At 45.1% G+C, this 23,534-nt stretch overlaps 1 protein-coding gene across 3 annotated transcripts in view; it reads left to right on the plus strand.

Annotated features, from left to right (window-relative positions):
• The window catches only part of MDC1 (mediator of DNA damage checkpoint 1), a 70,487-nt gene extending 50,729 nt beyond the window's left edge, over positions 1-19,758 (plus strand). For all 3 annotated transcript variants that reach the window (XM_040323472.1, XM_040323474.1, XM_040323473.1), the window contains 5 exons: positions 5,008-5,172; positions 7,291-7,473; positions 12,039-12,164; positions 18,847-18,957; positions 19,224-19,758. In XM_040323472.1, coding sequence (XP_040179406.1) covers positions 5,008-5,172; positions 7,291-7,473; positions 12,039-12,164; positions 18,847-18,957; positions 19,224-19,415 — 777 coding nt within the window. In that variant the 3' untranslated portion in view covers positions 19,416-19,758. The remainder of the gene's footprint in view (positions 1-5,007; positions 5,173-7,290; positions 7,474-12,038; positions 12,165-18,846; positions 18,958-19,223) is intronic.
• The last annotated feature ends 3,776 nt before the right edge of the window (positions 19,759-23,534 follow it).

A 23,534-nucleotide genomic window follows, 5' to 3' on the forward strand; every position in this document is an offset into this window, starting at 1 on the left:
TTCTCTCTGGTCCTTTGAAACTCAATACAGTTATCTTTTAGATTTTGCAGGAATTTTGTAAGTTATGTTGTTTGTGTCCACTAACAATGATTTTACTTTTTTTGTGAAAATTGAAGCAGTACTTTCACTGCACATACCAAGTCTAAAAATTATGGAGAAATTGGACCTCTAAAGCACTGTGTGACTAACTGCACATGTTGTATGATGTGTCCAGGTCCTACAGCAGGATCAATTGTATTTCAGCAACGTTGCAGGCTCCTCTCCTTCCATCCAGAGGGGTCTGGGACTGAACATTGACTGCTTGGTGGAATATTTGAAGTGCTCACTTTCCCCGCATTCAGTGTTAAGGAAGCAACATGTCGGATCCTAGACACACAGGCCCAGATTCTCGTAGATGGGCGTAAAACTGCGGCGGCGTAACGTATGTCATTTACGTTACGCCGCTGCAAGTTTTACAGGCAAGTGCTTTATTCACAAAGAACTTGCCTGTAAAGTTGCGGCGGCATAGGGTAAATCCCCCGGCGCAAGCCCGCCTAATTCAAATGATCCAGGTAGGGGGCGTGGAGCATTTAAATTAGGCGCGTTCCCGCGCCTACGGGCCTTGCCATCATACTGCAGTCAGACAATGCCATGACTGTGGTATACATCTGCCATCACTAGAAGTCTTGCCGCTCAAGCAGAAGTGGACTCGATCTTGTCTTGGGCATAACTTTACGTTCCGGCCCTCTAACTGTGTGCATTGGCGGCAAGGAAAAGTGCCAAGCAGACTTTTTGGCATCCAGATTCAACAAAAAAACGAGACATGCTTGTGTCGTGAACCTGGGATCCTCAGGCATTTGTGGTAGATGCCCGGTGACTCCTTGGGACCAGCTTTCACTGACCTATGCTTTCCTGCCACTTTAGCTTTTTCCTCATTTGTTATGCAGTATAAAGGGCATTACAGTGATTGTGATTACGCTGCCTTGGCTAAAAGGAATGTGGCAGGCAGACATAATAAATCTCCTGGCAGACGAGATGTGGCCTCTTTCAGGTTGGCCAGATTTGCTGTTGCGGGGTCGTCTGATCTTCCATTCTGCTTTACGGTCACTGGCTTTGACAGCATGACTGTTAAAGCCCAAGTCCTGAGGGACAGGGTTGTTTCTGTGGCTCCTACCTTCCTTTATGGCTAGAAAGTCAACCTTTAGGAAGGTGTACAATCATACGTATAAGGCTTATTTCGCCTGGTGTGAGGCTCGTAAGTTTCATCCCTGACAGGGGGACAGCCTGGTGTGGGGATGTCTCTGGTTCCTAGTACCACCAAGGAACAGATATGGGCCCTGGCCATTTTGTTTGAGAGACTTATCGCTTTTCATTTTTTAGTTAAAGCCTTTATGCAGGGTATTGTAGGGATCCTTCTGCTTCTATGGCCCCCTTTATTTTCGGTCTTATTTGTTTTTCATGCTTCTCCCTTTTGAACCTCCTTTGAGAGACTCCCTTGTCACATCTTACACGTGAAGTTGTCTTGGCTCGCAGAGTCTCAAAACTAGCTGTGCTTCCCTGTGAGAATAAGGTTGTGTTGGGCTTCTTTTCTACCTAATGTGGTTTCTTGGTTCCTCCTAAATTTTAAAAAGGTTTCCACCATCCTTTTGTTTTAATTTTACGCATTCAAAGGAGTAGGTGCATCGCACTTTGCATGACGTTCAAGCTTCGGGTTTATCTGAAGTCTGCAGCTTCATTTAGGCAGTCTGATTCCCTGTTTGTTCTACCTGCAGATGCTTCAAATGGTCAGGCTGCTTATTGATTCACTGTTTCTAAGCAGATTCATCAGCTCCTTTCCCAGGCCTGTAGTAATTGGAGCAAGGTTCCTCCTTTTCTGGCCAAGGCCCATTCCACCAAGTGTGCTAGCGCTTTTTGGGCTGTTCAGTAGAATGCTTCTGTTCATGTTTGTAAGGCTGCTACCTGGATTTCTTTTCATAATTTATCGAGTAAATGTTTGTGCCTCTGCGTGGGGGCTCAACAAATTCCTAAAGTCACAAATATTCAGGAAGGAGTCATCCTGTTGGAGAATGCTTGGTTTCCATCAGGGAACTTCCTGGCCAGTTTGCAGAATTACCATTTTTAGTCTGTCGATGATCTCAAGAGTTTGAGTTTTTACAGAGTTGCTGGCTCAGGTTCTGTTCTTTTTTTTAAGGACCCGTGGTATCCCCATTGTGGAGTACTGGACTACTTGCTTCTCAAGGAAAAAACAGCTTGGAAGCTGACATTAAAAACTGCTGATCCCTTGGCTTTGCTTCCGTCCCACTAAACCAAAAAGGTGCTGGCTATGCACAGGTGCATTGGATAGAAGAAGATCCTGGACTGCCGCACCCCTATAAACAATGGGCCAGATTCAGATAGGTCAGCGGATCTTTAGATCCGTGTAACCTATCTGATTTACATTACGCCGCCGCAAGTTTTTGAGGCAAGTGCTTTATTCAGAAAGCACTTGCCTCTAAAGTTGCGGCGGCGTATCGTAAATCCCCCGGCGGAATTAAAATTCCGCGGCTAGGGGGCGTGTAAAATTTAAATCAGGCGCGTCCCCGCGCCGAACGAACTGCGCATGTGCCGTCCGCTAAATTTCCCAGCGTGCATTGCTCCAAATGACGTCGCTAGGACGTCATTGGTTTCGACGTGAACGTAAATTACGTCCATCCGTATTCGCAAACGACTTACGCAAACGACATAAAAAATTCAAAATTCGACCTGGGAACGACGGCCATACTTAACATAGGATACGCCGCATATAGCAGGGGTAACTATATGCCGGAAAAAGCCGAACGCAAACGACGTAAAAAAAATGCGCCAGGCGGTCGTTCGTTTCTGAATCGGCGTAACTCCTCATTTGCATATTCCTCGCGTATACAAACGGAAGCGCCACCTAGCGGCCAGCGTGAGATTGCAGCCTAAGATCCGACGGTGTAAGTCACTTACATCTGTCGGATCTTAGGGAGATCTATGAGGAACCTGATTCTATGAATCAGGCGCATGGATCCGACCGACGGAACAGAGAGATACGACGGCGTATCAGGAGATACGCCGTCGTATCTCTATCTGAATCTGCCCCCATGTCTTTATTGTACAAATAAACTCCAAAAAACAACCAAAGCGATGCAGTCAAAATGAAGTGAACAACCTGAGGTTGTTCAATTCATTTTGACTGCATTGCTTTGGTTGTTTTTTGGATTTTATTTGTACAATAAAGACATCGGCCCAGATTCTCAAAGACTTACGACGACGTATCTCGAGATACGCCGTCGTAAGTCCGAATGGGCGCCGTCGTATCTATGCGCCTGATTCATAGAATCAGTTGCGCATAAATTCTGCTAAGATACGGAAGTCTCCTACGCCGTCGTATCTTGGGTGCATATTTACGCTGGCCGCTAGGTGGCGCTTCCGTTGATTTCCACATTGAATATGTAAATGAGCAAGATACGCCGATTCACGAACGTACGTACGCCTGTCGCAATTAGTTACGCCGTTTATGTAAGACATACTTGCGTAAAGATAAAGCTGGTCTCTAGGTGGCGCAGCCCATGCAAGGTATGGACGTCGGAACAAGCGTATCTTTTTGCGTTGTTTACGTAAGTCGTACGTGAATGGGGCTGTGCGTAGATTACGTTCACGTCACAGGCATTGAGCCGGCGTATCTTTGGGCGTAAATACGACGTGATACTGAGCATGCGCTGTTCGTTCTGCCATGCATCTACATGGGGTCACGCTTAATTTAAATACAACACGCCCACGACCTGCCTACTTTGAAATACGCGCGCTTACGCCGGCCCATTTACGCTACGCCGCCGTAACTTAGGACGCAAGTGCTTTGTGAATACAGCACTTGCCTCTCTAAGTTGCGGCGGCGTATCGTAAATAAGATATGCTACGCCCGCACATAGTTACGCTGCCCTACGTGAATCTAGGCCATCGTTTTAAGGAGTGTGGCAGTCCAGGATCTTCTAATGCTGCGTACACACGATAGGTTAGTCTGATGAAAACGGTCTGATGGACCGTTTTCATCAGAGCAAACCGATCGTGTGTGGGCCACATCTGTTATTTATCCATAGGTTTAAAAAAAAAAAATACTAGAGGTCGACCGATATGGGTTTTTCTCTGGCCGATGCCGATATTTAGAAATCTGGGCGGCCGATATATGATGCCGATTTTTGCGGCCGATATTTTAGGCCGATTTTTTTTTTTTGGTAGCACTGAATGGCACCAATTGGCACTGCACTATTTGGCAAACGGCCAAATATCGGCCGATATATCGGTCGACCTCTAATCTATACTTGAGCATTTAAAGTTTTGCTTCAGCTACAGTTGAAAATTGCAGCCTTCACATGCATCACAGCGATCATAGCCCACCACCTTTAATACTTATACAGTTTGTCATTAAATCGCTGTATTGCATCAGTCCATTTCTTTCTTGTAATTTGAAGATCTGAGAACCCTTGCTTGTAATGTTGGTGAGCTGTTCACAAGCGCACATACTGTGTGTCCCGTGATGTCTCTCGCATACAGAAAGTCTTATTTAAAAAGAGAAAAAATGCAGTTGTACGTAGCTTATTACAGCCAGCAATCCTATTCAATTTAGGTTTATTTTGCCTATTAGAATGTTGTATGTTTGCTGGCGTGCAGTTACATGGGTGATACATTAGCTTTCAACACTGTGAGATCAGCACTGGTATTTTTTATTTTGGTAGTGAGAGTGATGTCCTACCATGTGACACGTCTCGCACTAACCCTCCCTGTAGCCTTTTACTCCAACCCTTCCCGTTAACCTCACGCTAACACTTCTCTGTAACGCTCATAGTAACTCCTCTCTGTAACCCTCCCTGTGACCCCCCCCACACCAACCTTCCTGTTCTTTTACCTGGCTGCCATCTATGATGGTTCCAAGATGACCACAAAAGGTGCCATTTATGTACAGAATCGGTAACAGGGGTATACATAGACATTGTGTAGTTTGTAACAATGTAATGCTTTCCTCCACAGGAAATGTCAACTCCTGAACCGTCCCCATCCCGCAGCAGCCGTCTGAGGCAGAGTCCAGCTTTAAGTAACCTTCCAGAAGTCCTAACTCCGAGACGCACTGGCAGATTGTCTGTGTCCACTTTGACTGCCAGTCCCTACATTCCTCAGTCTGGAGCACCGCCCAAGGTTTGTCTATATTCTAGTTTTTTTTATTTTTTTATAATCTGTGTCGGTCACAGTCGAGCACAAGTTGGTTTCTTTATTGTTTATCCCAAGACATAGGACATCTTCCTATTCATTATGATAGGTTATGCTGCCACCTTCAAGTGATTAAACACTGGCAAAAAAAAGATGGAGAGGCCCCATCTTACCTTTTCCATATATGCAAGGCTTCATTTTTTTCTTTTACTAGTGTCATAGGTGATTTTCATGTCTGTTCAGTTGCTGCACAAAAATAGATATCTTTTCAATGATTCCATCTGGGATTTGGAGACTGTCTGTCTCTTTCCGGATACATTGGCTTTTCTATTCTCAGAATGGCACCCGGACCCCGCACTGTACACGTGAGTGCAACTTGTAAGGTTGCCAGTCGGCACTGGACCCTGCGCAACACACATTCCTCTGCAATGATACACTATATTGTCAAGTCACCTGCCTTTACATGCACTTTAATGGCATCCCAGTCTTAGTCTGTAGGGTTCAGGATTGAGTTGGCCCACCCTTTTCAGCTATAACAGCTTCAACTCTTCTGGGAAGGCTGTCCACAAGGTTTAGGAGTGTGTCTATGGGAATGTTCGACCATTCTTCCAGAAGTGCATTTGTGAGGTCAGATGTAAATTGAAGCCTAACTCCAGCATTTCTATCGCTTTAAATACTGTAGTTTGTTTAGAGCAGCTTGGCAGTTTTCTTTTTACTATCAGATGTACCTGCTGTCAGTACTGTATGCAGTATCGGCTGTATACAGTGTAAATTGCTGTGTTCCAGCAGTAGTACTATCTGTATGCTGCCGGAATAAAATCTGAGCACTTTTCTGCAATTCATAGGAAGCCTTGTGTTTTGTCAATGAATACAAGGCTTCCTCTGATTGGCTGCGATAGAGATTGTAATGTCCTCCTCCTGCGTCTCCACCTCAGAGGAAGCCTTGTATTAATTGACAAAATACAAGGCTTCCTGTGAGTGGCTGAGTAGCTCTCAGTCTGACTCGATTTAGTTCCAGCATCAGACAGGAAGTCCCATATTCATACGGGAACACAGCTCTATATACTGTATGCAGTTGTAGCTACATTGTGTACAGTGCTGACAGCTGCCATAGCAATTGAAAAAATGGTTCGTTTGAGCCAGCTTGGCCCAAATTAACTATTGTAACGTAATAGCAAACATAAAGTTAGGCTTTTACCACTTCAGCCCCGGACCACATTGCTGGTCAATGACCGGGCCACTTTTTGCGATTTTGGTACTGCGTCACTTTAACTGACAATTGCACGGTTGTGCGACGTGGCTTCCAAACAAAATTGGCGTCCTTTTTTTTCCAACAAATAGAGCTTTCTTTTGGTGGTATTTGATCACCTCTGCGGTTTTTAGTTTTTGCGCAATAAGCGTTTATTGATTCGTTTGCGCAAAAGTTCTAGCGTTTACAAAATAGGGGATAGTTTTATGGCATTTTTATTAATATTTTTTTTTTACTAGTAATAGCGGCGATCAGCGATTTTTATCGGTACTGCGATATTATGGCGGACACTTCGGACACATTTTTGGGACCATTGGCATTTTTATAGCGATCAGTGCTATAAAAATGCATTGATTACTATAAAAATGCCACTGGCAGTGAAGGGGTTAACCACTAGGGGGCGAGGAAGGGGTTAATCATGTTCCCTGGGTGTGTTCTAACTGAAGGGGGGTGGGACTGACTTAGGGGAAATGACAAATCGCTGTTTATACATTGTATGAACAGACAATAGATCATTTCCCGGTTCTCGCTCTAACGAGCGATCGTGGGTGCCCGGCCGTGATCGCACGCACCGGGCACGCGCGTCGGGAGCAGGGGGCACGCTCGCGCCCCTATTGGCTGAACAGCGAGATGACATAGATCTACGTGATCTCGCCCAGCAGAGCTGACCTGCCACCGTATAACTGCGGCGGCTGGTCGGCAAGTAGTTAAACATAGCAAGCTGTATTCTTTCAAATTGTTTGGAATATTCAGAGATGTAATGTCTTTGACATTCTGCCAAATTTAAATGGTGAAATTTAGTAAGAAATGATGTCACAGTATACTTGAGTATGAGTGTTTTGCTTTCTCTTCCTCAGGTCCTGTTCACAGGGGTGGTGGATGCAATGGGTGAAGAGATAATCCGCTCGTTGGGCGGAGACATTGCAGACTCCGTATTTGATTGCACTCACCTGATAACAGACCGCGTCCGAAGAACCGTGAAATTCCTCTGCGCACTTGCGAGGGGCATCCCTATTGTTACACTGGACTGGATAGACAAGGTGTGTAATGTTTTTTTCATAGTATATAGATCTTAATAAAATTGCATGTTTTTTAGTCTTGGTTCTTAAATGATACTGCTCAGTCAGGACTCCACTGGTGGCTGCTAGTAACAATATCTGTTAAATTTAGAGGGGGACAAAGTTGGAGAAGTTAGTAGAGTAGGGAAGGGTGACTTCTGGATTGATATAGGCTCCTTTGTATCTTTTGCACTGGGTTTCCCAAATAGCTGGCTGGGACAAGGGCGTTCCCTCCTTGTATGATTTGATTATGAACCAGTACGCATTAGAAAATAAAGTTAGTGTGGACATACCATATGTGCGTGTGGATGTTTTCACTGCCAATGCATTGGGGAGCCTCCATACATCCAGATTGTCCTTGGAGCCCAGGTCTAGTTCAACCAGCAACCTTACATAGTGGGAAGGATAGGTAGAGGGCGCTAGACCACAAGTGATAAAAAAAAATATATAAATCTCCTATAATCGTATTACATATAATCAATACAGTGAACTCATTGAACAAAAAAAATATATATAAATTGAATAGTGTCTCTGAGTCATAGGAGACCTCTATGAAATAAAGTCCCAATGGAAAATAAAATATAAATAAGTAGTAATTCAATCTTCTTATTTGCTGAAATCTTGATTTAAGTGAAAATAAAGTGCCACTACCACACTTGAATCTTCTTTTACACCCAAAATGTGCTGAAGAAAATGGATGCGCTTACCAGAACGAGTTGACTACTTTAATGAAAAAGTTAGTCAAATGAGCTTGAGCAGGATTGTGCCTGCACACATGTTGACAGGAAAATAGATAGATGTATAGCCTCGTCCCCAGGCGTTCCAAATAGTATATGTGGAAAAAACAGGGAAAAGCCAATAGCGTGATATTGCTTTTATTAAAACACTTAAAAACAAAGGAAAAAAAGGATTTTTGTACTCACCGTAAAATCCATTTCTCTGAGTTCATAGACGGACACAGCCTTCATTGACCTTAGGGTTATGCTTCTTCCTACCAGGAGATTTAGGCAGAATTCTACAGCACTTAAGGTGTTAAAAACTTTCCTTAATGCCGCTCCTCCCAGGGGGCGTGGCTCCCCCAGGCATAACCCACACCCTGCTTTAGCAGCCTCAGTTCGTAACAAGCAGTACAAACAAAGGAGGGGTGGGTGCTGTGTCCGTCTATGAACTCAGAGAAATGGATTTTACGGTGAGTACAAAAATCCTTTTTTCTCTTTCGTTCATAGACGGACACAGCCTTCATTGACCTTAGGGACGTCCCCAAGCAGTGTCAAAAAAATTCGAGGGGTGGGAAAAATAACACAGCAAAAACAGGTTACACCCCAAACAAAAACCGGAGTTACTCAACGGAGGAACTCCAACCTTAAACTGCCGCCTGTAACACCCTGCGGTCAATGGAGGCATCCGAAGATGCACTCACATCCACCATATAAAACTTTGAAAAAGCGTGGACCGACGACCAGGTCGCTGCCTTACACAACAGGAACACAGAGGCTTGGTGTCGGAAAGCCCAAGAGGCCCCGATCGCCCTGGTCGAATGTGCCATGACCCGAAAGGGGGGCGCCCGCCCTTCAGGGCATAGGCCTGAAGCACAATCCGTCGGATCCACCTGGAAATGGTGGCCGACGAAACTGCCAGGCCCTTACTGGGACCGGACACAGACACGAACAGCGAGTCCGACATCCGGAACGGAGCTGTCGCCGACAAGTAAACTCGAAGGGCCCGAACCACATCCAAAGAATGTAAAGTGGCCTCCTTCGGGTTCTTCGGCTGAGGACACAAGGATGGAAGAACAATGTCCACATCCAAGTGAAAAGCCGAAACGACCTTAGGGAGAAAAACGGCTGCGGCCGCAGCACCACCTCATCCTTACGGATGACCAAGCAGGGAGCCTTGCAAGACAAGGCCGCCAGAACAGACAGACACCCGTCTGATCGAGGTAATTGCTACCAGAAATAAAATCACCTTTTGTGACAATAAAACAAAAAACCTCCCGAATGTCCTCAAAGGGAGCATCCCGAAGCACTGAAAGGACTAAATTCAAGTCCCATGGGGGTAATGGAGGGCGCACCGGAGGGGCCACCTGCCAGACCCCCTGACCCAACGCACGCACCCAGGAGTGCGATGCCAAGGGTCGCTGCAAGTAAAAAACAGCCAGAGCAGAAATCTGGCTCCTAACCGTACGTAAGGCGAGAGCCTGAACCACTCCCTGCTGCAAAGACAGCAGAATCCTGTACACAACGCATGTACGAGAGTGCCAGTTCATCTCCCCACACACAGAGAAGTAGGCCTTCCATGTATGAGGAAAAAACCTACGTGAGGTAGACCTCCGTGCAGGCAGCACGGTAGAGACCACCGAGCCCAATAGGCCTCGGTCCTTAAGCCCCTGGCTCTCAACAGCCACGCCGCTAAGACCGGTGGCTGTGAAACAGGGTGGAAGATTGGACCCTGTAACAGAAAATCAATTCCCAGGGGAAGACGCTAGAGGGCGTTTGCCAGCAGACGCACCTGGTCCGCGTACCAGAAGCGACGCGGCCAATCTGGGGCAATCAGGACCGATAGAATCCCTACAGCTTCTACTCTGCGCAGCAGGCGAGGAAGAAGCTTCCGAGGAGGGAAGGTGTAAAGTAGGCGACAGCGACCCCAAGGAGCCACCAACGCGCCTGACGCGTCCGCCCACGGGTCCTTAAACCTGGCCACGAACCGTGGCACCTACCGATAGAGACGGGACGCTAGAAGGTCCACGTCCGGAGTGCCCCACTTTCGGCACAGACCCCGAAACACCTGCGGGTGGAGAGACCACTCTCCTTGGCCCAGTGCAGTGCGACTTAGTCGGCTAGCCAATTCCGTATTCCCGGAATGTACCCGGCCGATAGAGCCGGAACGGACCCTTCGGCCCACCGAAAGGATGCGCGCGACCCCCGTCGCTGCAACAGAACTCCGTGTGCCTCCCTGATGATCAACCTACGCCACGGACGTGGTGTTATCGGACAGGATCCTGACCGGTCGGCCCTGTAGATCCAGGGACCACCTGGTAAGGCAAAGCTTGATTGCCCGGAGCTCCAGAACGTTGATCAGTAGGCAGGACTCCACCTGAGTCCAGTGCCCCTGGGCTGACTGGGTGCCCCAAGCGCCCCTCCCCAACCGGAGAGGCTGGCATCCGTCGTGACCACTGTCCAGTGGCCTGCAGAAAAATGACTTTCCGGCCCGAAGCACCGGAAACGCCAGCCACCATACCAGGGGAGACATGATCAGATGACTCAACTGAATCTGGTAATCCAGAGATGACGGAAGCTAGTGAAAATAGTGAGTATTGAGGCTGCTAAAGCAGGGTGTGGGTTATGCCTGGGGGAGCCACGCCCCCTGGGAGGAGCGGCATTAAGGAAAGTTTTTAACACCTTAAGTGCTGTAGAATTCTGCCTAAATCTCCTGGTAGGAAGAAGCATAACCCTAAGGTCAATGAAGGCTGTGTCCGTCTATGAACGAAAGAGAAAGCCAAATGGCCTCTTACTATACCTTACTGGCCTCTTCACCGCCAATATGCGGTAGGAATTGGGTCGTCAGGGATCGCCGCCACCTCTGTTCCCGGCTGCTAGCTCCACAGGTCGGAGAGCACGTCACGTGATCAGGTACCGCCTCCGACGTACGTTTCATTAATTGAACATCTTCATAGTGCACCCTAAAAACTGTCTGCTGGGCATATTTGGTGATCTTGCTGTCCAGCCTCAGGCTAAAAGACTACTTTGCATCCTCTATTTCTATGCAAGGAAGTCCCTTCTGCTGACATGGAAAGGGTCAGAGACCCCCAACGCAGAATATGTGGCTGAAACTTAACGATTCCCAGCCTCTATATAAACTTACCTTTTGACATCCGTAAGAGGACTAAAGCATTCCACAAAATATAGAGCAGGTGGCTGGTTAGCCTACTGACCCTCTCCCCTGTACTACCTTGACAGGAGTTCACCCTGTGAGTGTTGTGTTAAACAGGAACTTCTGTTATGCCCAGGATGTTTAAAAACCGTATCGCTTACTCCTCTGTTGATGTTTATATCTGGTAGATGTAATATCTAGTTTATTATTGCACACTGCCCGGATTTTCATGATATGCTGGATTAGGAGCATTCTGTTATCGTGTTGTAGTTTTTGCTTGTGCCTTTTGTTTTATGTCTGTATGTCATAAAACTGCAATAAAAATATCTTAAAAAAATGAAAAGAGTAGGGAAGAGTAACATAAATATGCCTTTGGTGGCACCATGACATTGAGTGGCCATGCAATGGAAATATAATAAAACTTGACCGAAGCTCTAGCTTAAAGCTGAACTCCAGCCTTCCCTTCAGACTTGTACAGGCTCCTTTTCTTACAGTGTGCATTAGACTTGCTGTAGTACAATAAATAGTCAGGAGGTCAGCAATGGCAGCCATATATTTCTCTCAGTAGAGGTATCTATTTTGCACATGAGAGCCTAAAAATGACAATTTTCTAGCCCTATATTTTATGCTTTTATTGTCTGAATTAATTTCCTACCTTCTTCTGGCTTCTTTGACAGTGTAAGAAGAGCGGCTGTTTCTTGTCTCACACAAAATATCTGGTGAAAGATAAAGAACAAGAGAAGAATTTCAACTTTGTACTGTCGCAATCTCTGCAGAAAGCCAAGAGAAGTCCACTGTTTGAGGTACAGGGCTATGATTGTCACTCCAAAGATCGTTAGCAGTGAAAAGCTCCAGCCTATTATTGGCAGCGTGTTGATTTGCATCAGTTATAGTTGGATGTTTTGGGTGAACTTGCCTTTTATTGTTTTTGTCATGCATCAATGTAAATGCAATTTAAACAAATCTCAAACTGAATTCAGATGCAAGCTATTTTTCATCATTGACTTGCTTCTGTATCTGAAATCCGTGTAAACCCAGCCAGAGCTTGTGTACATAGGCTTTTGTTTGCTACTGAGCCCATTTTCTTCATCCTCCTCATCTCAATATTAATATGGCTGTAAAATTGGATTTAAAAAAAAATTAAATTTGCACTCGCTGTGAAATCCTTTTTTTGGAGTCCATAGAGAGTCACTGCACAACAAAAAAACATTTTCAAAAGTTTTGCTTAAACACTTTTGGCAATGTGCTAAGAAATAATAGTAGTGTGGCATTTATCAGCAGAGTTGGTGTGGAAGTATTAAAGGAGTTGGAAAGGAAACATTTTTTTTGCCTAAAATTAATGTCTGCAAGGTAGGCAGACAGAATAGTGTAATGATTCTGTTAAAAAAATAGTAAATACCTATTAAATTCCTTCATCTATATCACCTCCGGCGGTCTAGTTTCTGTTCTCTCATTCACTTCCTGGTTTGTGGCGCTCGATCATGTAAGAACTACATTTCCCAGTATGAATTGCGGCACGCCCAGTAATTCACACCTCCTTGAAGTCTCTAACACGTAGAGAGCGTCCTGCCACACAGATGTAGTTCCCAGGAGGGGGTGAGTACGTTACTGACCACCGCAGTAAAGCCTCCCATCACGGTGGTGAGTAACAATCAGACAAGCAGGAAGTGAACAGGACAGAGAAGAAAAAGAGCAATTTCTGAGCAAAAACGAACAATGAGGAAGTGAAAAGAGGAATGTCTGCAGGTAAAGGATGCTTATTATGAAAAAAATAGTTTTCCTTTACAACCCCTTTAAACAAAACATGGCCACTAATAATGTCCCAAATAGATAACTAATTTTTCTGGTGATTTTTGTTTTTTGTTTGTACTCAAGTGTCCAGCGCATCTCACTGACGTATCCAACAATAGTCAGTGAGCATTGATGGATTCCAGGGACCCTGATACCGCATTTCTGTTATTGCAATGTCCTGGTGAAACCTTTCACCATGTTTGTCACTATCTGCACCTAGATTTTCAGGAAAGAAGTCTAACTGTGAAGGTAGAAAATGAATCTTTAGACCCCCTTCAAACTGAAGCGTTTTTACAGCGTTTTAGCGTTAAAAATAGCACTAATAAATACTCATCATGCATCTCAATGGACCCTTTCACACGGAGTCCTGCAAGCAGCATCTTTGGAGCAGCTTGGGTGCTGAAAAAAACGCTCCAAAAACGCCCCTCTCCATTGAAATGAATCGGAAGCGCTGTAAAAACGCCTTACCCTTTCACACTGAGGCACTGCAAAAACGCCCTAAAACGTTGGGGTCTTAGTGGTGCTTTACCAACGTTTTTCGAGCGCTGGCAGTGTGAAAGGGCTCTGAAAGCACTCAGGCTTTCACATTGGGATTGCAGATAAGGCTTTGCTCGAATAACGCTCGAATAACGCTCGAAAAACGCCCCAGTGTGAAAGGGGCCTTAATGACATGTTGCACTTCATGGTCTTGTACGCAATAAAAAGTTTGCTTTTCTCTGGCCCAAGAACAGATCTTCTAAATGCTTGTCATTGATGATGAATCAGATCTTAAGACCAACATAAATGCTTTCTTTAATCTTGGCATCAGTTATCCTTGAAAACAATCCAATTGCCCAAAGCTCCAGGAAGTTGATCGCAAGATTTCGATAGCAACCAAGTCCACTGCATGGACGGGTTACCCAGCCCAGCATCCTCCAAATGACGGGAAAGAGACTTCCTGGGCAGATATGCCATGGACAACCTACTCCTGTGCGACAACCCGTTCACTTTTTTTTAGGGACCAGATGGACTTGTCGTATGTCAACATAATGTTTAGTTTTAAAGGTTTGGCGTGGAACTAGGCAAATAGGACTGTCTCAAAGGGAGCTACCATCAGGCCCAAGACTGTCATGCAAAAGCCGAGAGTCTGCATTTTTTCCTGTGGAAAGGACACTCTAGTCTGAAACGTGTGCAGGACTAGACCCAGATCCAAATAATAAGTTGGTTCCAGCGACGATTTGTAAAGTTTCAGGACCTACCCAAACCGATCTGTCACGGAGTGAAAGATACAAACCTAGATTGTACTATTTGTTCACTCAGTAGGAGGTTGTCTAAGTATGCCACAATTAGCAGGGCTAATACATTTGTAACCTTAAGAGGTGCTGTCAAGATGCCGATGGGCAGTGCCATGAGCTGGTAGGGTAGGGATGTTCTGTAAAAATGTGGAGATATAGGCACATCATCCTTGATGTCCATAGAAGCCAGTATATTTCCCTAATGATTGGAAGGTGAAGACAGGTTTGATGGATTTTGTGTGGAATTTCTGGGCTTCAGAGATGACTTTTAAAAGCTTTTAGATACAAGATGGGGGCAGATGCCCCCTTTGAGTTTGGGAATGGTGAACAAGTTGGAGAAAATCACTGACACTTTCCATCCCAGGAAGTAAAGCCATGACTGCTTGATCCAGAAGACCTAAGAAGGCCCAGTGGAGATCTGCTAATCTTTGTGGTGATACAGGAAGGTTGGAACTGAGAAACTGAGGAATGGGCAGGGAGTAAAATTCCAGTTTGTAGCTCTGGGATACAAACTTCTGCACCCAAGCATCAGAAATGCAAGTTGTCCTAGCGTCTCCAAAGGTTAGCAAATGTCCCCTGACTCTAGAAAGTTAAGAGGGTGGAATAGTAAGTGGTTGGGTAATTCAGGACACCGCCAGACCCAGTTTACGTTTGCACAAAATACTTATCAAATGGATGCCAAGCTAATTAGTGCTTGGAGGCAGCAAACTGCTTATAAGGATGTTTAGAGTCTCTGTAGAGGGAGTAAGCTGAGTGCCCCAGCTTTAGTAGTGTGTGAGCTTGGGGTACATAGTACAGCAGGACTGTCCCATCTATTCTAGAATCAGACATATGTTGCTGCTGCATGATGTTAAGGTGATGTATAGACTCGGGGTAAAAGGCAAGGTCTGGGCAGCTGGGTGCAGATGATGGATAGAAGACCACAAGTGACCAAAGTCATTGTAGGTGGGCAGCAGGAACTAATCTTGCAAGCAGAAGCAGCAGTGGGCAGAGATGCTTCCTAGACACTGTATGAAGTTAAAGTAGTTGTAAAGCCTTAAGGTTTTTCACCTTAATGCATTCTATGCATCAAGGTGAACAACCTTCTGTGCTGCAAAGCCCTTCCCCCTTTTTTCTTACCTGAGCCCAATCTGATCCATCTATGTGCACAAGTGCAGCGGCTCCAGCTGCTGTCTCTCTCATCATTGGACAGATTGCTAGCTGCTGTCAATCAAAACCAGTGACATGGGAGGGGGCGGGGACGAGTCCCGCTGTCTATGTCAATAGATGCAGCAGTGAGTGCGCACAGGTGTCTCGTGGAAAGCGGCTTTCCATGGGGGTACCCAATGAAGAGGAGGAGCTTGGAGCGTCAGCGGGGACCCCAGAAGAAGAGGATCAGGGCTGCTCTGTGCAAAAGCATTGCACAGGGCAGGTAAGCATAGACATGTTTGTTATTTAATACAAAAAAAAGCTTTACAACCACTTGAATGCAAAATTTAAGAATAAAAATGTGCTGGCAAAAAAATAGGTTGGTCTTTTAACATAGCAGACCTACAGAAAAGAAATCAGCCGCGATTCAGATACATTGTCGTATCTTTGAGCGGGCGTAACTCATCTCCTATGCGCTACGCCGACGTAACATTGAGAGGCAAGTACTGTATTCAGAAAGAACTTGCTCCCAAAGTTACGTTGGCGTATAGTAAATGGGCCAGCGTAAGCCCGCGTAATTCAAAGTAGCAAGGCAGTGGGCGTGTTGTATTGTAATGAAGCGTGACCCCATGTAAATGCATGGCCGATCGAACGGCGCATGCTCAGAGTCACGTCGCAAATACTCCCTAAGATACGTCGGCACAATGCTTTGTCGACGTGAATGTAACACACGCCCAGCCCCATTCACATACGACTTGCGCAAACAACGTAAAATACGACGCTGTTCCGACGTCCATACCTTAACATGACTTACCCCTGCTTTATGAGGGGGTAAACGTACGCCGGACCGATGCCTTACGTAAACGGCGTAGCTAAATCCGACGGGCGCAAGTACGTTTCTGAATCGGCGTATCTAGGTCATTTGCATATTCAACGCGTAAATGTACGGAAGCGCCCCTAGCGGCCAGCGTAAATATGCACCCAAGATACGACGGCGTAGGAGACTTGCGTCGGTCGTATCTTGGCCAAATTCAGGCGTAACTGCCTTTTATGAATCGGCGCATAGATACGACGGCGCTCATTTGGACTTACGACGGCGTATCTGGAGATATGCCGTCGTAAGTCCTTTCTGAATCCGGGCCATCCATTCTCCTGGAAAACTAGCAAAAAATTGAGGAATCGTGGTAGTAGGGAGGATTATTCTGGGCTGGCCAACTACTTTTTTTTAGTTTGTTAGCGTCTTGTAGGTTTAGCGATATAAGCCAAAGGTGAGAGCCTTCCTGGGCCCTTCAGCGGACGAGACAGAAAGCAGATCAAAGCATCTTCGTGTCAAGTCAAAGCATTTGACCTTTAACTTGCTTCTGAGTTTGCCATGTGCATATCCTTTAATGTGGATATTATGTGCGTCAATATATATGTTACTTCCATCTGATCAGGTTAGAATAATACAGTGGAGAATCTCAGTGGTCTCTGCTACTACAGTGATCCTCACTTTCTTTGGGATACCATCCCTGCCATTCCTCTCTACTCGTCCAATCAGAGAAGCTTTGTATGCAAAGTGTTCTCTGAATGGCACTTGTGCCAAGCAAGCAACTCTCTGTGAATACCATGCAGTAGGGGGATTTACTGCTTCCACGAACATTGGTCAGATATGAAATATGCATTTCTACATTGGTCCAACCTGGGCCAACTATGAAAAAAAAAAACCATACCTTGAATTCAGCTTTAAAATCTAATATTAATGCTGACATTGCTGACTGTCTGAAATGCTGGTTATGTCAAAGCTTTCGGTCACTGGCTCAGGAAAACCATGCAGATCAGGTAACCCATTTGACTTTGCCTTTTAATAGCTGAATACTTGCGTTGGACCATTGAGTTTTGAGTCCAGAGACAGCGAGGTAGCTAACATTTTCAGAAGTTGTACAGCTGCAATAACCTGTGTATTTTGCTTTTGACAAAATAATTATTCACTGGATTCATTTGTTCCTACACACTTGTTTGACGTTGAACAGTTGCCATAAGACCCCTCCGTGTACTGAGAAGAGGTGCCGCCGAAGACACACTAACCTAATGCCTCGTTTCCACTCCACTGAACGGAACGGTTCGGGTCAGAAAATTTGGAACGGTTAGAATGAACCTGTCTATTCTCGTGAGCGTTTCCACTGCAAATCGAACCGTCAGGGACCATACAGGATTTAGAAAAAATGCCTAGCGCGTCCACCAATCAGTGGAATGTATTGCATCTCCGCCCTAATGGAACCGTTCCATTTTCTATGGCCCCACATCTGAAGCAGGACCCAGAATGGTCCGGTACAGTTCGGTTTTATGGCACACTTTCATAATGGAAACGCCCAAAATAGCGTACCGAACCGATCTGTTCAGTGGAAACGAGGCATATTTGTACCTGCCAGTCATACGTAATCAAAGTCACACTGAAGTCACCATTACAACAGCTTCTAGAATGATAGCAATGAAAATGATAACTTTAGGTCACTGAAGCACCCCTGCTGCTGAAAATGCCCCTTATACAATCTTTATTCTGTTGCTGTGCAAGGCCACCCCAGTGATCTTTTCTTCTAAGATACGTTCTGGGGTCAGATGCCTGGTTACATGCTGTAATCTGTGGTCGGTCCCACCATCCTCTAAACCAGGCATATGCAATTAGCGGACCTCCAGCTGTTGTAAAACTACAAGTCCCATCATGCCTCTGGATGTCCTGTTTGTGGCTGTCAGAATCTTGCAATGCCTCATGGGACTTGTAGTTCTGCAACAGCTGGAGGTCTGCTAATTGCATATCCCTGCTCTAAACCATGGGTCTTCAAACTATGGCCCTCCAGTTGTTCAGGAACTACAATTCCCATCATGCCTAGTCATGTCTGTGAATGTCAGTTTTACAGTGCCTCATGGGATGTGTAGTTCCGCAACAGCTGGAGGGCCGTAGTTTGAGGATCCATCCTCTAAACCCTACAATACGTAGTAGTGACAATGGAGCCTGTGGGAGGAATCGCAGAGCATATTGAGGGACACGAACATCGGACACACTTGGAAATGCATGTGAAGTCTGGAGTTCCTTTGGGCGTCTTTGCACAGCAACAGAGCGAAGATTCTAATAAATAGCGCCAGGACAGGCAAGTATAATTTAGTGACTTCTTTTAAAGGAGTATTTTAATTTTCAGCACCAGGATTGCTTTAAATTCCACAAACTCACATATATGAGCAGTATTTTTATTCTCTCGGTTTCATCCACTCTGCTGCGTTTATTATTCCTGACCTGCTTATTCTGTGCTTTTAGGGCTACGATATTCACATCACCCCCAGTGTCAAGCCAGATCCCGAGTCGATGAAGGATATAGTTTGCTGCAGCGGGGCAAATTTCCTTCCCAAGATGCCCCGGACATTTAAGGTAACTGTGAGACTTTTTATTTATTTTAGTCATCCCAAGATGCTTTCCCTGACTTGTTCATTCCCCGACTTAGTTGGGGTTGGCGGTACACTTTGGTGGGGGTGGGTCAGCCACACCCTGTGACCTCTGGGAACCTGCCTTCTGACCTCTGGGGGAGGTCCCTGTTCCAATTCCTGAGTCCTAGCCTTATTCTTCAATGGGAAACCCTAACCCTGTAGCTTTTCAGATTGTATAACGCATACATCTTCATGAATTTTACCTTCTAGGAGAAGTGCGTCATTGTGTCGTGCCCAGAAGATGCAGCGCGGTGCAAGTCGGTGCCATCGAAAATACCAGTTACTACAGCCGAGTTTATTCTAAGCGGGATATTGCGCCAGGAAGTCAATCCAAGCGCCTACTTGTTGAGCAGTGAAATGGAGGAGGACAATGCACCAGCTCCCGCCAAACGTAGACGCTGAGTTTGTATGAGGGACGGTCCTTTTAATAGGGAATGTAATTTTCTCTAATAAGCAGTGTAGATAAATGCTCCAGTTGAATAATATTACCTTTTGCTTTCATTATGTAAATTCAATCATGGAGCCTTCTGTGTGAGAAGCTGGCATTCCTTGACTTGTGTGTTATGCTGTTGTTCTGGGGTAAATCAGCCTAATCTGCGCATAGTTGCTGCCTTGCAATTATTGCTAGACATGTAATGGCTTCTTCCGTCAGAGCCTTTCACACAGGCATTTAAAGGGGTGTTCCAGGCATTTTTTGTGTTTTATTAAAAGTCAGCAGCTACAAAAAGTGTAGCTGCTGGCTTTTAATAAACACACACTCACCTGCTCCATGTTCCAGCGACGCGCCGACCGGGGCTCCGCTCCTCTCCCCCCCTCCCCGGCCGGCGTCTTCATCCTAAGTGTTGGCACCCGGCCGTGACAGCTTTCGGCTTCACGGCCGGGCACCCGCTGCGCTCTCTTCTCATTGGACAGGCGATCGCATGGGACCTGTCATGTGTCCCAGGCGATCGCCTACCGCAGCCCCTCCCTGTAGGCGATTAAGCTATTCGCCTACGATGCCCCTCGGAGGAAGTGCTGAAGCCCCCCACTAACCCCCCAAAAAAATTACATGCCAAATGTGGCATGTAAGGGGGCGAGGAGTGGGTTAAGCGGAAGTTCCAATTTTGGGTGGAACTCCGCTTTAAGGATCTCGGCTTTTCCAGCCACTGAAAGCCAGTACATGTTCAAAGTGCCTGAAGGGAATTTGTTTTTTTTTTGGTTCAAGAACTCCCCATCGTTGTATCCTTTGTAGTCACTGATTTGTGCAGCAGTGCTTTCTGTCCATTGGCATTCACTGCCTAAGTTTATGTAGCCTTACTGTATCATAGTGTGAATAAGTACATTCTTAAAGATTCAGGCAAATAAAAAATAGGAAAGCTCCCATCTGATCCCAGGGTTAGGATTGACATAAATCAAAGAATGAGGACCGCTCTTCTTTGTTTTTCAACCTTGGTAATAGATGAGTGCTTGTAGTGGCAGTAGAGGATGGCACAGAGCATATCACACTCAAATGATGAGAAGTCACCAGCACTATGTTACAAACATACGCTCTTTTTTGGTGCAGCGTCACAGTAGTCAAATAAGTCAAAGTTTCGGGGCTGCGCTGGGCTGAGTCCCTTCTTCAATTCTTGGACACCACAGCGGGTACCATCCATAAATACGTTTGTTTATAAAATGTCATGGCAAAAGTTGCATATAAAAAAAAAAAAAGTATTGGTGCCCTCTAGACCCTCCCTGTACATTTTTCTGTCTTTCTTTCTGGTACCATTGTCTCTGGTGACACCCATCCACCTATACTGTGGATAGCACCACCTATTCTAATTCTAATGAGTGGGATTCCCAAGATCTACCAAATTTTTCTTTTTACCCCCCCTCTTAAATTGACAGTGTCCCTAGTGATGTCATGGTGGCATAATCCCTGGAAAAAAACACACTACAGTGCTACATATTGCAAGTTGCCGCTAAGTCTTGAGGAAGGGACCCTGCATGGCCCCCGAAGCGGTCCTTATTTGACTAATGTGACATTGCATTATTGGGTGAGTGTACATATTTGCAACTGGGTGCTGGTGACATCTCATCCTTTTACTAGGGTTAGGATTAACCCATTATGGCTGTGAGTGGCTGCACATATGCAGACTAAGTTTTTTTTTTTTTTTTTTAAGGACATTCTAGACCAGTAAGGCAACCTGCAGTAGTGATGTTTGTAGCAGAGCAATACTTGGCTTCTAGAATGGAGGAACATGGGCAAATCTTAGCAGTACAATTGTGTTTCTATAATCACTAGCGATTATTTGCCGCAGAACAGTCGGATGCTAAACATGATGGAACAAAGTAGCATGTAGTTGCAGCAAATCACACACAGTTGCAAGATCAATCGCCACTATTGTGTATTTTACATAATTGGGATCCATTTGTTTTATCAGTGTAATGAATAAAGGAAAACTCCAGGCGAGTGCTGTCCTCCTAAGCCCCTGCCATATGGCCACCCCCCAGTACAATTTTATGCTTTTAGTTTTTTCTTTTTTTTTTCCTTTACGTCCTCTGGCCTGCTGGGCCTTGACTCAACCCAGGAGACAGGTGACATCTTGTGGCCAAAAAGAGGTACTTTTGGGGGGCAGCTTTAAAATGAAGAGTGAATATCGCCTAAGCTGCATCTTCTTTTTTTTAAAAACATGAGTAAAATTAGAAAAAAAAAAAAAAATGATCCTGGAGTTTGGCTTTATTCACTAGCGATTTTAGTACTGTGGTTGCAATTACCAAAGACTCTGCTGCACCTGTAGTTTAATTGTTCTTAATTGCCAAGTTTATAACAAAAGATGAAGCATCAAAATTGTACCTGGTCAAACACAAAGGGGAAATATTTATAAAAAAAAAAATGTATGGCCCGTAGCAACCGGATCACAGCTGTCATTTTTCCCATTAAACACTAATGGTAACTGGCGTGTGGTTGCTATTGGCTGTAGACATCTTTCATTCCCTTGTTTAAAACAATAAACATCATTATTTGTCATGTCCTATTTTGTAGATTTTCAATATCTGAAGCAGCTCTGTGTGTATTGTTCTTAATCTTTGCCTGTATATAAAGCAGAGCCCTGTGTACATAATAAAAATGATGTATTTTTTGCTTTTTGTTCCTTTTTTCTTTCAAATTGCTTAATTTAAAACACTGCATTTATCTTCACACCTTTCCTTGTGTATTTTCATGTCAACATGTGTTTGGCTGCATGTACCCTTCTTGCACCTTTCTTCTTGACCTAAGTGGTGTAACCACTTTCTGCCCAGTCAATGTATATAAATGACCAGGCAAATGCTATCTAGTTATGGGAGGACATATCTGTACTGCCTTCCAGGAGTGTGTGCCCCCTGGGGCGTGATATGGGATTGTTGTGTCTGCCAGATGCAGTGGATCACTGATCATGGCACCGGGCTGCTGAGATTGGTCACAGCAATCACATGGTACCAGGGCCAATCATAGCAATCCGTTACAGTAAGTAGTAAACAAGGCTATCGTTCATGATGCCTTGCTTACTACTGTGTGATCTCAGTGATTGGTCACAGCAATCATATGGTGCCAGGGCCAATCACAGTGGCTCTATACCATGTACTAGGTGTGACCAATCACAACAGTAAACAAAGGTTTCATGAATGAAACATTTGAACAGTGTTACTGATTGCCTATTACTGTATAAGCAATCGGAGTGTAAAGGGGGGGGGGGGTGGAATCCCTGATAAGTTTTAATCCCAGAGTAGTACAGTGTCATGATAGTGACAATATATAATAAAAAAAAGAAAGTGTACTTTCCATCACAAGAAGCAGTGCAATGTCACTATAGTGACCATGTACCGCTGTGGCAGTGACCACGTACAATGGCTGGCTGTTCTGATATCACTTTATGCCAGCCATTATCTCTGATCACCGTCACAGCAGTTCAATGTCACCAGACCAGTGCTGCCAGTTGGTGTCCCTAATCACCTCCACACCAGTTATAGTGTTGCCTCTGCCTGTACTAACCCTGGCCTGTTTATTGATCATGTTTTTGCCTGTTGCCTGAACTGATTCTTTGCCTGTTTGCTGACCATGCCTGCGGCATGAACTGACCCCCATCTGTACATCCCACTGACTATGTTCCTGCAAGACACCAAGCCAATAAACATGGCATTCCTGGGGGCAGTGATGTACCAGTAGGCTAGGCTTGGCTTATAAGAACTTTAGAAAATATCTTGGAGAGTTTGCTTTCCAAATAGGGGTATTTTTTTTGGGTGTTGCCACTGTCCAATGTGTTAGTTAGTCAGGAAATAATGTGTAATTTATGCTCCTTGAAAGACCAAAGGTGCTCCTTGGATTTTTGTTGGCCTCTCTGCATATCTAGGCTTTGAAAAATTCTCACACATGTGGTATCCACATACTTGGGAGGCATAGCAGAATGTGTTTTGGAGTCTAATGCTAAAGATTTATATTCTGTGTGTGAGAAATAACTAGTTTAATAGCAACTTTTGTAGAAAAATAAAAAAAAAAATCTTAATTTCCAAAATTGTGACAAA

Source organism: Rana temporaria, chromosome 9, assembly GCF_905171775.1.
Source record: "Rana temporaria chromosome 9, aRanTem1.1, whole genome shotgun sequence".
Classification (NCBI taxonomy): domain Eukaryota; kingdom Metazoa; phylum Chordata; class Amphibia; order Anura; family Ranidae; genus Rana; species Rana temporaria.